The 13,004-nt window shown below is 47.4% G+C and overlaps 1 protein-coding gene across 1 annotated transcript in view; it reads right to left on the minus strand.

The window, feature by feature from the left end:
• The window catches only part of DISC1 (DISC1 scaffold protein), a 332,069-nt gene that overhangs the window by 264,057 nt on the left and 55,008 nt on the right, over positions 1 to 13,004 (minus strand). Inside the window, exon 3 of the mRNA XM_040242744.1 lies at positions 11,414 to 11,561. Coding sequence (XP_040098678.1) covers positions 11,414 to 11,561 — 148 coding nt within the window. The remainder of the gene's footprint in view (positions 1 to 11,413; positions 11,562 to 13,004) is intronic.

Genomic DNA, 13,004 nt, shown 5'->3' on the forward strand with positions numbered 1-13,004 from the left:
CTTTTCACTCCTATCAATTTGATGTACTCATTCATTCATTCATTCAGAAAAAGAAGAACCATTCTTAAGCCCATTTACTATGTGCCATGAACTGTGCTGGGAGCCAGAGACACCGCAATAAACAAGATGTGGTTTCTGCAGAGCAGAGGTGATGGATAAACCAAAGCCATGGACACACATTCCTGCCAGGGCTCAGACAGACGGCAGAAGTGGAAAGGTAAAAGCTGTGCTCCCACTTCCTACATCTTAACGTGGCCCTTACACAGCAAGGAGGCAGCCAAGCCCTGCAGTGAGGCAGCCCTGGTATTCTTAGAGACAGTGGTAGAAAATATGCCACCTAGGCTTTTCTAAGTTAAAAACCAGAAGCCTCAGAAAAGGGAGCCTTGCTTGCCTTTCTGGGCCTGACACAGATTCAGACTCTGAATAATCTCGAAAGCTGCTTACTTATTGCAACATACCATGCAATTTAGAAACTTATTTTAAGACTTGTTACTCTCTGTTTCATCTGTGTAAAGGCAAATTACAATGGTGGTAGTAGTAATGAAAAAATTTAACTAGTAATAACAAAATAATTCAGTATGAATTGAGAATTTACTGTACACCAAGTGTTATCAGTTTTGCCAACAAGGAAACAGAGCATCAGAGAGACTGCAACAACTTGCTCTGGTGTAACCGAACAGGACCCAGTGGGGGCCTTTCCAGAACAGGACTCCCCCTACCATATCCTTCACCTACCACTTATCTGTAGAAAAAACCTTAGTCAAAGAATAAATTCAATTGGAAAAAAAAAATGCAGAAAGAAAGAAAAACAGTCAAGCAAAATAATAATAGCTTAGCCACTAAAGTAAGTCAAGAAACTTTAGTTCCTCTTCCAGAGCTATATACAATTCTCTGAGCCATGTCCTTTGAGATATTCTGCAGATACTGAAGCCTCCATCAGGTGGAAGAAGTTAACTGTATGATGCCCACAAGCATGTAGACCCCAGACAGGTTGGAACCAGAAGGTTGATGATGTTGACTCCTGACTACCTCACCACCAACCAATAAGAAGAATGTCCACGAGCTGATCACACAACCCATAACTCCCCCTTCCTCACCCTGTCTTTAAAAACCTTTCAAAGTCTTCAGCGAGTTCAGGGACCTTTCAAGCTCTAGCTGCCTGGACTCCTTGCTTGGTGCCTGCAATAAACACTGCATTTTCCTCCACCACCACTAGGTGTCAGTAGACTGGCTTTACTGCACAGGGGTGAGAAGACCCAATGCCACCCTTTTCCAGCCATGTGTCCTTGAAGTTACTCACCTTAACCCTACCAAACCTCCCTGAAGCTCACCTCCCTCGTTTACAAAATGAGGATGATGGTGGTAATCCTGATGCTGATACCTTCCCTGTACAGCGGATTACAGGGAACAAATCTATTCAGCAAACAACCATTGAGTGTCTACTGTGTGCAGACTCTGCGCTGTCCCTGGGACCTCTGTTCTCTATCCTCAGGGAGCTGGCTGCACCCGCTCCCTGCCCACATCAATGTTTGCATCAGGAGAGTGAATGCTGTGCTCACATCCAGTGGACACACTGTCCTTTTTAATGAAGAGTAAAGAAGAGGCGTTTCTGACCACCTTTCCACATATCAGAAGAGGGGGTCCCTGGAAGGAAACCACATCAGCGATTGTGCGAATGAAACCCACTTCCTCCCCTGGACCCCAGGGTCTTGGCCTGTCCACCCAGCCTCTCACTCGGAAGGGTGAACCTCAGCCCATCCCGTGCTGTTATCTCCGGGGTCCAGCACTGGGTAGGACTTCACAAATATTTACTGAGTGACTTCATGAATCCCTGGCCTAGAAAAATCCAGAAGCCATTTATATTCAGCTTTCTGTTGCATGAGATAGTTGCTTCACAGTAATTTATTTCTCAATTTGCTCTGCTTATGCAAATATTAAGAGTTTCCTGAATTTCCTAAATAGATACCATCTGGGTTGGGACAGGAGTTATTGAAGGAAATCAACACAGAATTGAAAATGAGCTGCGGAGGAGCGACAGGTGAGTAAGTGGGAATTCTCCCATCTATCGTTAATCACATTCATTACTTAATCCTTAAGAAAAACCCTTGTGATTCACCCAAACTCTTCTTTATGTCTCTCAGATTTTGACTCTGGGTGAAGAAAGCTGGGCACAGACGGCTGTGCCCCAGGACACATGGCAGTTCAGTAATGAAGCCGGGGATGGGTGTGCATCTCAGCTCTCCAGCGCTCAGAGCCAGGCTCCCCTGCTACAACATTCCACAGTGTTGTTCCCTTTATTCTAATAAACCTTAATGTGTAATCCCGAATGTCACTGCAAATTAGCTGTGCTGCTATAAACTAATCAGTATGGAAAATGAGCAAACCCCTCGGGGGCAAGAATTAAAAACATGTGGGTTGCAATGTTAGCACAGCACTCACTGCCCACAGGGAATCGGGGTATCTAGGAACCCACCATCAGCCCTGAGTTTCAGGCCCTCAACTGCCCAGTGCTGGCTAATCCCTGGCCTTTCTACTTTTGTCTTTTCCACTAATCACTTAAATAAGGATAAAAAAGCCATTGGTAAAATAAGCTTCTACACTACTGAAAACAGCATAGCTCCAAATTACACAGGAGAGCATTCTTCATCCCAGGGAAAACATCTGCCACCTGACTTTTGTGAGTGCAGAGTTCAGTAATATTGAGCAAAGGATGAAGCCTTCCAATGCACTGCCTTTGATCAAAGGACCACCTTCGGGAATGTCCAGAGTGACAGGGCCGAGGGGAGTCCAGACATTCCACCTGCCAGGACACCCGGTGCCAGAACGGCTCATGGCAATTGTGTGGTTTATATAGTTGTATGTGTAACAGAGGGTCTGTTTCCAGGCAGAAATGACAGTCACACGATGCTATTTTGTTGCCACTGCTGGAATCATAGAGGCTTTTTAATGTCACTATTTCCTTATTTATGGCTGATCTGGGTCTTGGCTGCCGTGAGGGCTGCTCTCTAGCTGCGGCGTGCGGGCTGCTCACCGCGGTGGCCTCTCTTGTTGCGGAGCACCAGCTCTAGGTGCTCAGGCTTCAGCAGCTGCGCCTCATGGACTCAGCAGCTGCAGCTCCCGGGCTCCAGAGCGCAGGCTCAACAGTCGTAATGCACGTGCTTTGTTGCCCCGTGGCGTGTGGGATCTTCCCAGATCAGGGATTGAACCCGTGTCTCCTGCATTGGCAGGATTCTTTACCACTGAGCCATCTCGGAAGCCCCATGGAATCACAGTTTTAACTGAGCAAAGAACCAAAACTGATGCTCTCATTTCCACAGTGAGGAAAACTTCAGCTCCAATGACCACTTCCAAAACCAAGACTTGAGCAAGACCTTCTGAACACCTTTGCCAACTGCTGCTTGTATCCATCACTATGCTATCAAATTTATGTCATCTGACGTGTATGTTTCCATCTTCCCCATGCTGGGAAGATGGTGATAAGGAAGTGGTTTGGGCCAGTCACTGGAGTGTGCTTTAAATCTGGAAATAGGTTCCTTAGCCAACAAACAATGTCCATAAATGACAAAGGCCACTCTGATGGCACAATCAAACATTATAAAATTGTCAGAGGTGATGCAGGCAGCTTTATGCCTTACATATCTGATTGGGGTCTAAAAGTAAGGAGAGTGGAGTAAAGTTCATACCCCTTAGGAAAGCGGGCATTATTGGTTTCTAAATTGGAAAAGACTCTGATGCCGGGAGGGATTGGGGGCCGGAGGAGAAGGGGATGACAGAGGATGAGATGGCTGGATGGCATCACTGACTCGATGGACGTGAGTCTGAGTGAACTCTGGGAGTTGGTGATGGACAGGGAGGCCTGGCGTGCTGGGATTCATGGGGTCGCAAAGAGTCGGACATGACTGAGCGACTGAACTGAACTGAAACATAGAGATGACAGCCCTGCAGGAGGGCACATGGGCATCTACTTGGGTTTATAGGAACCAAGTCCAATAAAACAGGCTTCAGACAGACTTCAGGTAAGTTGAAGCCAGGAGGATGGAAGGTCTTTATTTGGAAGCATTTATTTATAATCCACTGATTGTAAAACAAATTTCAGGAAGTCTCTGTGATTCCCATCAACTGGCTTTTGTCCTCTTTTCCTTCCTCTCTTATCTTCTCATGATGACAAGGGGTTGGAGGTGGGTCCTCTGGCGGGGGACAGGCCATACTAGTCTTCATTTGGCCTGAACTGTGATTAGGGTTCTGAAATGTCTCCTGGCGTATTGGGAAGAGTGATCATTTTATGCCACCTCATTTTGCATCTTGGGTGGAATGTGTCTATGTGAGTTATTTCCTAGCCTCTAGCGGTATATCTCCATTCCAGACTGTGAACTTAGAGCTGATGGTCACCGAATGCTATGGCCCCAACATGACAGTTAAGTGGAAATAAAGAATCATTTTTCAAAGGGGAGAGACAGAGACCTGGTCAGAGGAAAAAGGACTCGGTCCAGCAGCACCAGAAGCTACACAACATTCACCTTTTCTGTTCCCACCAGAAAGAAGAGAGGTGAGCAGGGAATACTGGGCCTTGATAGGCCACATTGGAAAATGTCTGCGTATCTTTGCTTTTAAACCTCTGTTGTATTTTGTTTACTTGTGTTTTAAGCTATTTATTGGTAAAAGGTCTTTGATAAAGGATATCTTACACACATGCACACACACACACACACACACACAGTTGAAGTTGTAAATATGACCAGTTTTCATGTATGCATTGGTGGAGGTCCCATGGGAAAACACATAGGCTGCAGTCAGAGAAATGCAAAGTATTAATGAGAAAATTATCAGTTATATGCACAAAGTAGACCAAACCCCTGTCTTAGGAGAAAGGAAAATACAGCCTTCTTTGGACTAGATGATGAATACAGCAAGAACAGATGCCTCTCTGCTCTCTTCCTATCATTGCAGTGAGAGGATATTCAGGTGGAAGTTTCTGGTTGCTCCAGAATTTGAAGCAGACGCTGAGGAACACAGGCCTGAAGCCCTCTACCCTCAGCTGGGAACATGAGGGGAGGTGCCCACCCCAGGCTGCACACAGCATCACCCCCTTCCGCCCCAGCACCCTCCACACACGCACGCCTGCTGGCCACGCAGGAGACGGAGCCTGGATGAGAGATGCTGTCCAGTGCCACCTCCAGCCCCACAAGGGAGGCAGCAAACTCTCCCACTGAGATCAAGTGAAAGAAAAGCCACTCGACCAGACCCTCTCCTCCAGCTGGGAGCGCCCCGTAACAGAGGCCGAGGTCTGCATCGCCCACGTGAACCTCCATCTGCCTCTCTTGCTCTTCAGAGCCAAGTCCCAGACGCGGAGCTGAGTGTGGCTGGTTTTAGGAGAAGCAATTCTCAAGGAATTACAGTGAAGGAGTGAGAAGGAGGAAAAGTCTGTGCACAGTGAGCTACTGAGCTGATCACCACCACCCAGGCCACTGGAGCGCCAACCAACTAGGAACCTTCTGGGAAAAATATATGTGGAATGCTCCTCAGAGCCATCCCCCTGGAGGTGGGGCAGCAAGGGCATTAAGCCACCAGCTCCCACCCTGGGGTTAAGGGCTGCATTCAGGGGCAGTACTCACGCCCCTTCCTCACAGGCTTCAGAGACAGCCCCATGAGAGAAGCCTGTTGGGTGCTGAGGTGCAGAGCAGTCAGTGGGCACGAAGGCGTCCACGGCTGGAGAGGGAACAGTGGGTGCGGCTGAGGGGCTGGGACTCTGGGCTTCATGTCTCTGCCGCAGGGCCCGCCCACACACCAACTTTGTGAGCAGGGATGGCATCTCTCTCTCTCTACCTTTGGTTCCGCGCTGCTCTGTAATATAACTGCTTCAGTGGGGTGTTACCACAGCTACAGGGGGGTTACAACAGCTCAGTGGCTGCCCGTCAAGCAGGGATGAAGGAACGGGAGAACGGTGGCAAAGCATTGGGAACCACCCCTGCACCCTCACTCCAGCCGCTGCATTACTCAGTGTGACAGTACATGTGAGCCTCCCAGGAATCAAGTGGACACGACAAAAGGGATCCACCCAACCAGTGTGCCTACTGGGCAAGGGGGCTCACAGGAAGAGGCTGAAAGTGAAAGTGAAGTCGCTCAGTCATGTCCTGTCCGACTCTTTGCGACCCAGTGGACTGCAGCCTACCAGGCTCCTCTGTCCATGGGATTCTCCAGGCAAGAATACTGGAGTGGGTTGCCATTTCCTTCTCCAGGGGATCTTCCCAACCCAGGTATCGAACCCGGGTCTCCTGCATTGGAGGCAAAAGCTTTAACCTCTGAGCCACCAGGCTGGGTGATGTGTGAAAAGCAGTGATTGTCCCCATGGAGCGGAGAGACTGCGTTCACGTCAAGATCAGGGAGGCACTGCAGTGGCCTCTGGGGACCCCACACCTGAGTTCCCCTAGAGGGAACATGTAGGCTTGTGTTCCCGGGGGTATGAAAGGCTGTGTTGGCCAGGGAAGCAGTGATGGCCCACAGAGAGAGGATTCCAAGCACTGGACAAGGAAAGACTTGAATTGGACATACAACTGACATTTCAAACTGGACTGACAGGACAAGCATCAGAAACTGAAAATGCCCCGGACATCTGTTATTATCTGCCCAAGATACCACAGAGAAATGGGAAAGATGTGTTCAACAGAGCACAGCAGACCAGAGAATAGGCAAACCACGATGCCTTTGTACCCCCGCTGAGCAGAGACACCCCAGTGAACCAGTTATATTACAGAGCGGTGCGGAACCAAAGCCAGAAAGAGACAGATGCTAAACCATCTGAGTACCTATCTGCTTTAGAGGAGCCCAGTTAACCCCTGCGGTGACAGCTAACACTCTCTGGGATGCTGGAAGGAGCTGGACAGAGTGTGACTCAGGACGAAAAGCTCAGGGAATTAAAAAGTTGAATTAAACAGGGAAAATTAAGATCTGAAGTAGCTGGGTGTACTTGGGTACATTTCCTCAGATCTTATTCCAAACCAAATTTTCTTAACTAGAGACCCCAAACTCCTCCTCCCAGAGAGGAATAAGCTGACAAGACCTGCATGCAACTGTCTGTATGCAACCGTCCATACGTTTGTCCATATGGGGTTTTGTGATGAAAGAAACCCATTGTTTTCATTAGGTCCTCTAGGAAGTCCTTGATCTCAACAAGGTAAAGAGGCACTTATTTGTGTTACTAATCAGTATTGAAATTTTCCCATGTCAATACCACTGTTTATTTCTTCAGGAAATAATTGGAAAGCATTCTGCATCCCCCTGGGCTCAGAGAGCCCCGGGCCTGTGGCTGCGCAAGCTCCAGCCAGAGGGCACATGCCCCTGGTGGCCTCTGTGAGAACTGCAGCCAAAGCCCCTGGTTCAGAGAAAACCTGCCAGGTCCAGATAATCCTGCTGATGACAAATGTCACAGGCTGCATGTGCAGCAGACACACTGAGACACAATTTCGTAAACTATTAATGACTATGTAGCTTTGTTAACATGCAATAGAAAAAGGTAAGAAAGGAGTTGATTTTGAGGCATTATTTTCTAACAGTAGGACAGGTGGATTTAGCACAAGAAAAGCCAAGATAATACTTGAATAACTGAAGTTTGGGAAACAGTAATCTAATTAAACCCTCCCCCCTTTTCTGATGAGGGGAGTGAAGTGCGGAGAAGGTGGGAAACCACATCAGGTCACACAGAGCTTGTTGGAATAGACAGAATCAGACTCAGGTTTCCTGAACTCTAGTCCAAGGTTCTTCAAGGCACTGTGGACCTCCTCCTTGGCTGGTGGTAGTGCTAGAGATAGAAATCGAATCCCAGTGAGCTCCAAAAGTGAACAGGAACTAAAACCACAGCACCCAGGTAGTTTACGTGAGCAAAGGCAACAGGGTTAACAAGGTACGCCAAGGGTTTCTATGAGCTTCACAAATGGTTAATAATATCTTTTTGGATTTCCCTGGTGGCTCAGACAGTAAAACATCTGCTTACAATGTGGGAGACCTGGGTTCGATCCCTGGGTCAGGAAGATCCTCCGGAGAAGGCAACCCACTCCAGTACTCTTGCCTGGAAAATCCCATGGACGGAGGAGTGTGTTGGCTACAGTCCACGGGGTCGCAAAGAGTCGGACACGACTGAGCGACTTCACTCTAATATACATCTTTTTGTAAAGGACATATTAAGTTGAGCAACATGAACATGCTATCTTTATGGGTCACAAACAATTAAATATGAGAAATGCCAGGAGATATAACCTGAGAATGTAGGGCATTGCCTTTTAGCTCACAGTGCCCTATGAGATACTCATAGGAGACAATGGAGTTAGCGAGGGTTTTTTTAATTGAAGTGTAGTTTATTTACAATGCTTTGTTAGTTTCTGGTGTACAGCAAAGTGACTCGGATGCTGTGTAGGTTTCTGGTGTAGAGCAGATATATATTTATATATATACACGTATATATTATTTTTGTATATAAATATATGTATAAATATATATCTGATATATATTTATATATACACACATATATATTATTTTTCATCTTCTTTTCTATTATAGTTCATTACAAGATATCGAATATAATTCCCTGTGCTATATATTAGGACATTGTTGCTTACCTACTTTATATAGAGCGGTGTGTTTCTGCTAATCCCGGACTCCTAATGTACTCCTCTCCCCACTTTCCCCTTTAATAGCCATAAGTTTGTCTTCTAATCTGTCAGTCTGTTTCTGTGTTGGAAATAAGTTCATCTGTAGCATGTTTTAGATTCCAAGACCATAGCCAAGCAACACTCTCCATCCACGTCACTGGAGAGCAGGGGCCAGTTCTGACTTAGAGCCCACAGGCAGCGAGTTCCCAACTGGGCCTCAAGCCGAATGCCAGGTTTGTGCCCAGGCTCTGTACACACACACGGGGGTCTGACACAAGTCCCCACAGCCCTCCTGTACCTGGTTTCCTCTGCTCTAAATACAGACACTGACGCAGATGGCGATGTAGGGCTCCGTACTGATAGCAGTATGCAACCTCCACTAGCCCCTAGAATTGTCTTGAGGATTCAGTAAGTTACTTCCTGTTCATCAAAAGATGAATAGAGAGGCAAACTACGGTCCATGATACAATGCAACATGACTCAACCTCCAAAAGGAAGGCAATTCTGACACCTGCCACAACACACACGAATCTTGGCTACGTGAAATAAGCCATCACAGAAGGGCAACCACATGACTCCACTTATGTGAGGCACCCAAATAGTCAAGCTCACAGAGACGGAAAGCAGAATGGCGGCTGCCAGGGGCTGGGGGAGAGGGGACAATGGAGTGAGAGTTTTTTTTAATTGAAGTATAGTTTATTTACAAGGCTATGTTAGTTTCTGCTGTACAGCAAAGTGATTCAGATATATACAGATATAGATTCTTTTTCATATTCTTCTCCATTATAGTTCATTATAAGATATTTAATATAGTTCCCTGTGCTGTGCAGTAGGGCCTTGTTGTTTATTTTATATACAGTGGTGTGTATCTGCTAATCCCAGACTCCTCGTTTATCCCTCTCCTCACCTTCCCCTTTGGTAACCGTAAGTTTGTCTTCTAAGTCTGTGAGTCTATTTCTGTTTTGAAAATAAGTTCATTTGCATCATATATTAGATTCCACATATAAGTGATACTATATGATATTTGTCATTCTCTGCCTTTATCTGACTTACTTCACTTAGTACGACACTCTAGGTCCATTTATGTTGCTCAAATGGCATATTTTCATGGCTGAGTAGTATTTCATTGTGTGTATATATACACTCCAGCTTCTTTACCCACTCATCTGTTGATGGACACTTAGGCTGCCTCCCTGTCTTGGCCATTGTAAACAGTGCTGCTATGAACTGAGTGCTTGTATCTTTCTGAATTAGAGTTTTCTTCAGATATATGCCCAGGAGTGAGACTGCAGGATCTTACCTGCAATTAGCTTAGCTCCAGTTTTAGTTTTTTAAGGAGCCTCTATGCTATTTTCCACAGTGGCTGCACCAATTTACATTCCTACCAACAGTGTAAGAGGATAGGGTGTTAGTGTTCAATGAGGACAGGGTTTCAGTTTGAGAAGATGAAGAAGTTCTGGAGATGGATAGTAGAATGTATTTAATGCCACTAAGCTGTATACTCACAAATGGTTGCAATGGTAAATTTTATGCTATGTTCATTTAATCACAAAGGAAATCTAAAACCTGAGTTGCTTCTTAACACACTCAGTAACTCTTACACAAGTGTTTTCTAAATGAATAGAAACACAATACATTGGCAGATGCTACAGACGGCCCATGACTGGGGCGGAGGACCAGAAATAACCCCAAGGATCAAAAGAAAGAAAGAATTAAGTAGGAAGTCAAGTTGGGACAGTCCCATGTGAGAAAGGACAGGAAACAAGCTGACACCTCAATGGCAGACAAAAATAAAAACAGGAGGTCAGGTCCACCTGTCCCTTAAGACGTAGAAGTTCACTCAACAAGCACGTATAAGGAAGCAGCTATCGGCGACCACACACACTGCTCTATGCTTCCTGCAAAACTGCAGGACAAGCAAGCAAGAAAATAACCAGCCTCACTGCAAGGCAGGCTGTAGGAAGCCGCTAAGATCAACCGAACGTGAGTGAGAAATAGGTCACGCAGGCTTGTAACTGCACTCAGTAACTGAGTGCAGAGCCAAGTGGAAGCTGGAAATAAAATGTGATTGCCGTGGCCACGTTTGTACCCGAGCAGAAGCAGACCTGTGCTGTGACTCGGCTAATCACATTCATCACCACCCCTTCCACCCAAGTCTTTAAAACCCGAAGAGAGAGGTCACCAGCAGAGAGAGGAGAATAACTGCTTACAGACATTCCAACAGGCCAACACCTGGGACCCAGCCCCAGACAGCCGGACTTAGCTGCTCTAAGGTAGGAGCTGGACATTTAAAAACTCTCCAGGTGACTCAGACGGGCAGGCGGGCCTGAGATCCACCGAATTAGAAATAGCAGCTGCGCTCTGTCTAGTCCTGGTCCTGGGAGACCCTTGGGTAGAGGAAACAGCAGAAGGTGACCTGGAGGTGGACTCAGGAGGAGGACGCATTTTCATCCCTCAGTCAGAGGGGACCGACTGCGATCTTACAGCTGCCCTTGACCAGAGGCAATCCACACCACCTGCTCAGGAGGTGGGCTCCCCCGGGGAACTTACTGCCCAGCCAGGCCCGCGCAGGTTAAGGGGCCCTCCTGCCACTGATCAGAAGGGCTTCTCGGGGCGTGTGACCCACAGAGGTCTTGCCCTCTGGAAGGAACACCACTCCACCCCCACCCCCACCCAACCAGCAGAAAGGAGGGTCTCCTGGGCTTGACTGGACATGTTCTTCCTCACTCGGGAGTGGGCAGAAGGGAAGAGGACCCCGGGAGAGCGCTTACCGCTGAGCTGCCCAGCGCAGGGAAGCCTGGGCCTGGGCCCCCAGGTGGCCCAGGAGGCCGCTGAGGGCGGGCTGTTGAGAAGGAAGCTGAAAGTGCAGGCTGCTGCTCTCCTTCTCCAGGGCTTCTAACCTTTGTTGGATCATCTCGGCTGGAAACCCAAAAGGATGAGAGAGAAATAAAGAAACATATGACTCAAAATAAACAACCCAGGGTCCCTGGCTCCACCCCCAGCCCATGGTCGCCTCAGTGACGTAATAGAAAGGTCACGTGCTCTAGGTCAGCACTTTTCATTTATAGGTTGATGCTTTTTAAGTATCTCCTGTCTTTTTATTGAAAATGCAGCCCCCTTAGCTTTCATTCTTCTAAGTCTCAGAGGTTGCAGTCCATGTATTTATATGATGGTCGTTACTGTGACCATCACATAGGAGGGTGCCTCATCCTGTGCTTGTTCAGCCAGTCGTGTCTGACCCTTTGTGACCCCAGGGACTGTAACCCGCCAGGCTCCTCTGTCCATGGGATTCTCCAGGCAGGAATACTGGAGTGGGTTGTCATTTCCTACCCCAAGGGATCTTCCCGACCCAGGGATCGAATCGGCATCTTACAGCTCCGGCGTTGGCAGGTAGGTTCTTTACCACGGCACCACCTGGGAAGCCCATACCTCACACAAATTATTTTTAACACCATGATGATCACTTAGGAGAAGACCTGCTATTTTTGATGAGTTCTGTACAACCAGTTGAAAAAGATCAGTGCCCAAGTGTTGATTTTGAGACTGTTTCCTTAGACACTGTTCATCAAGAGACTCACTCACAGTTACTAAAGTCACCAAAGTGATGCTCAGATTCTGTCGTGCTACAGATGAGCAGAGAGATCCACTTCTGCTCAGAGGATGGCTCCTATTATTTTTTCAAAGACATTTAATCTCCTAAGAGAAGGCATAAACAGTGATCACTGCGAGACATTTTTTCTTCAAAGAAAATAAGCTGCAGAAATTGGAATCCCATTAACTGAGAACTTACCCTCATAATCAAACCCTCAAGAACTGGAAAGTTTCCCATAAAGCTTTTTTTTTTTTTTTTTTTTTTTTAGAAATGCAAGGACTGGAGTTAAAAATATATCAGTCAGAGATTCCCTCCTGTTGGTCCTTGATCCCCTCTGCCCCTGGTAGTAGATGGGCTCTGGGGCCCCGGAGATCCCAGGCAGCCACCTCCAGCCACGAGCGCCACCTGCTGACCCCGGTGTGCAACGCAAATACTACCCTTTACTATCGGGGCTTCCCAGGGGGCACGAGTGGTAAAGAACCCGCCTGCCAATTCAGGAGACGTAAGAGACGCGGGCTCAATTCCTGCATCGGAAAGATCCGCTGGAGGAGGAAATGGCAACCCACTCCAGTATTCTTGCCCAGAGAATCCCAGGGACAGAGGAGCCTGGCGGGCTACAGTCCACAGGGTTGAACAAGGTCGGACGCGACTGAACAGACTTAGCAGACACATGCTTTATGTGTGTGCCCTGAGAGGATGTTCCAGAGGCTCTGGCCTGGATGACGGAGTGTGCTGAGCCGCTCAGTCGTGCCCGACTCCTTGTGGCCCCA

Source organism: Oryx dammah, unplaced genomic scaffold (assembly GCF_014754425.2).
Source record: "Oryx dammah isolate SB20612 unplaced genomic scaffold, SCBI_Odam_1.1 HiC_scaffold_6, whole genome shotgun sequence".
NCBI lineage: Eukaryota > Metazoa > Chordata > Mammalia > Artiodactyla > Bovidae > Oryx > Oryx dammah.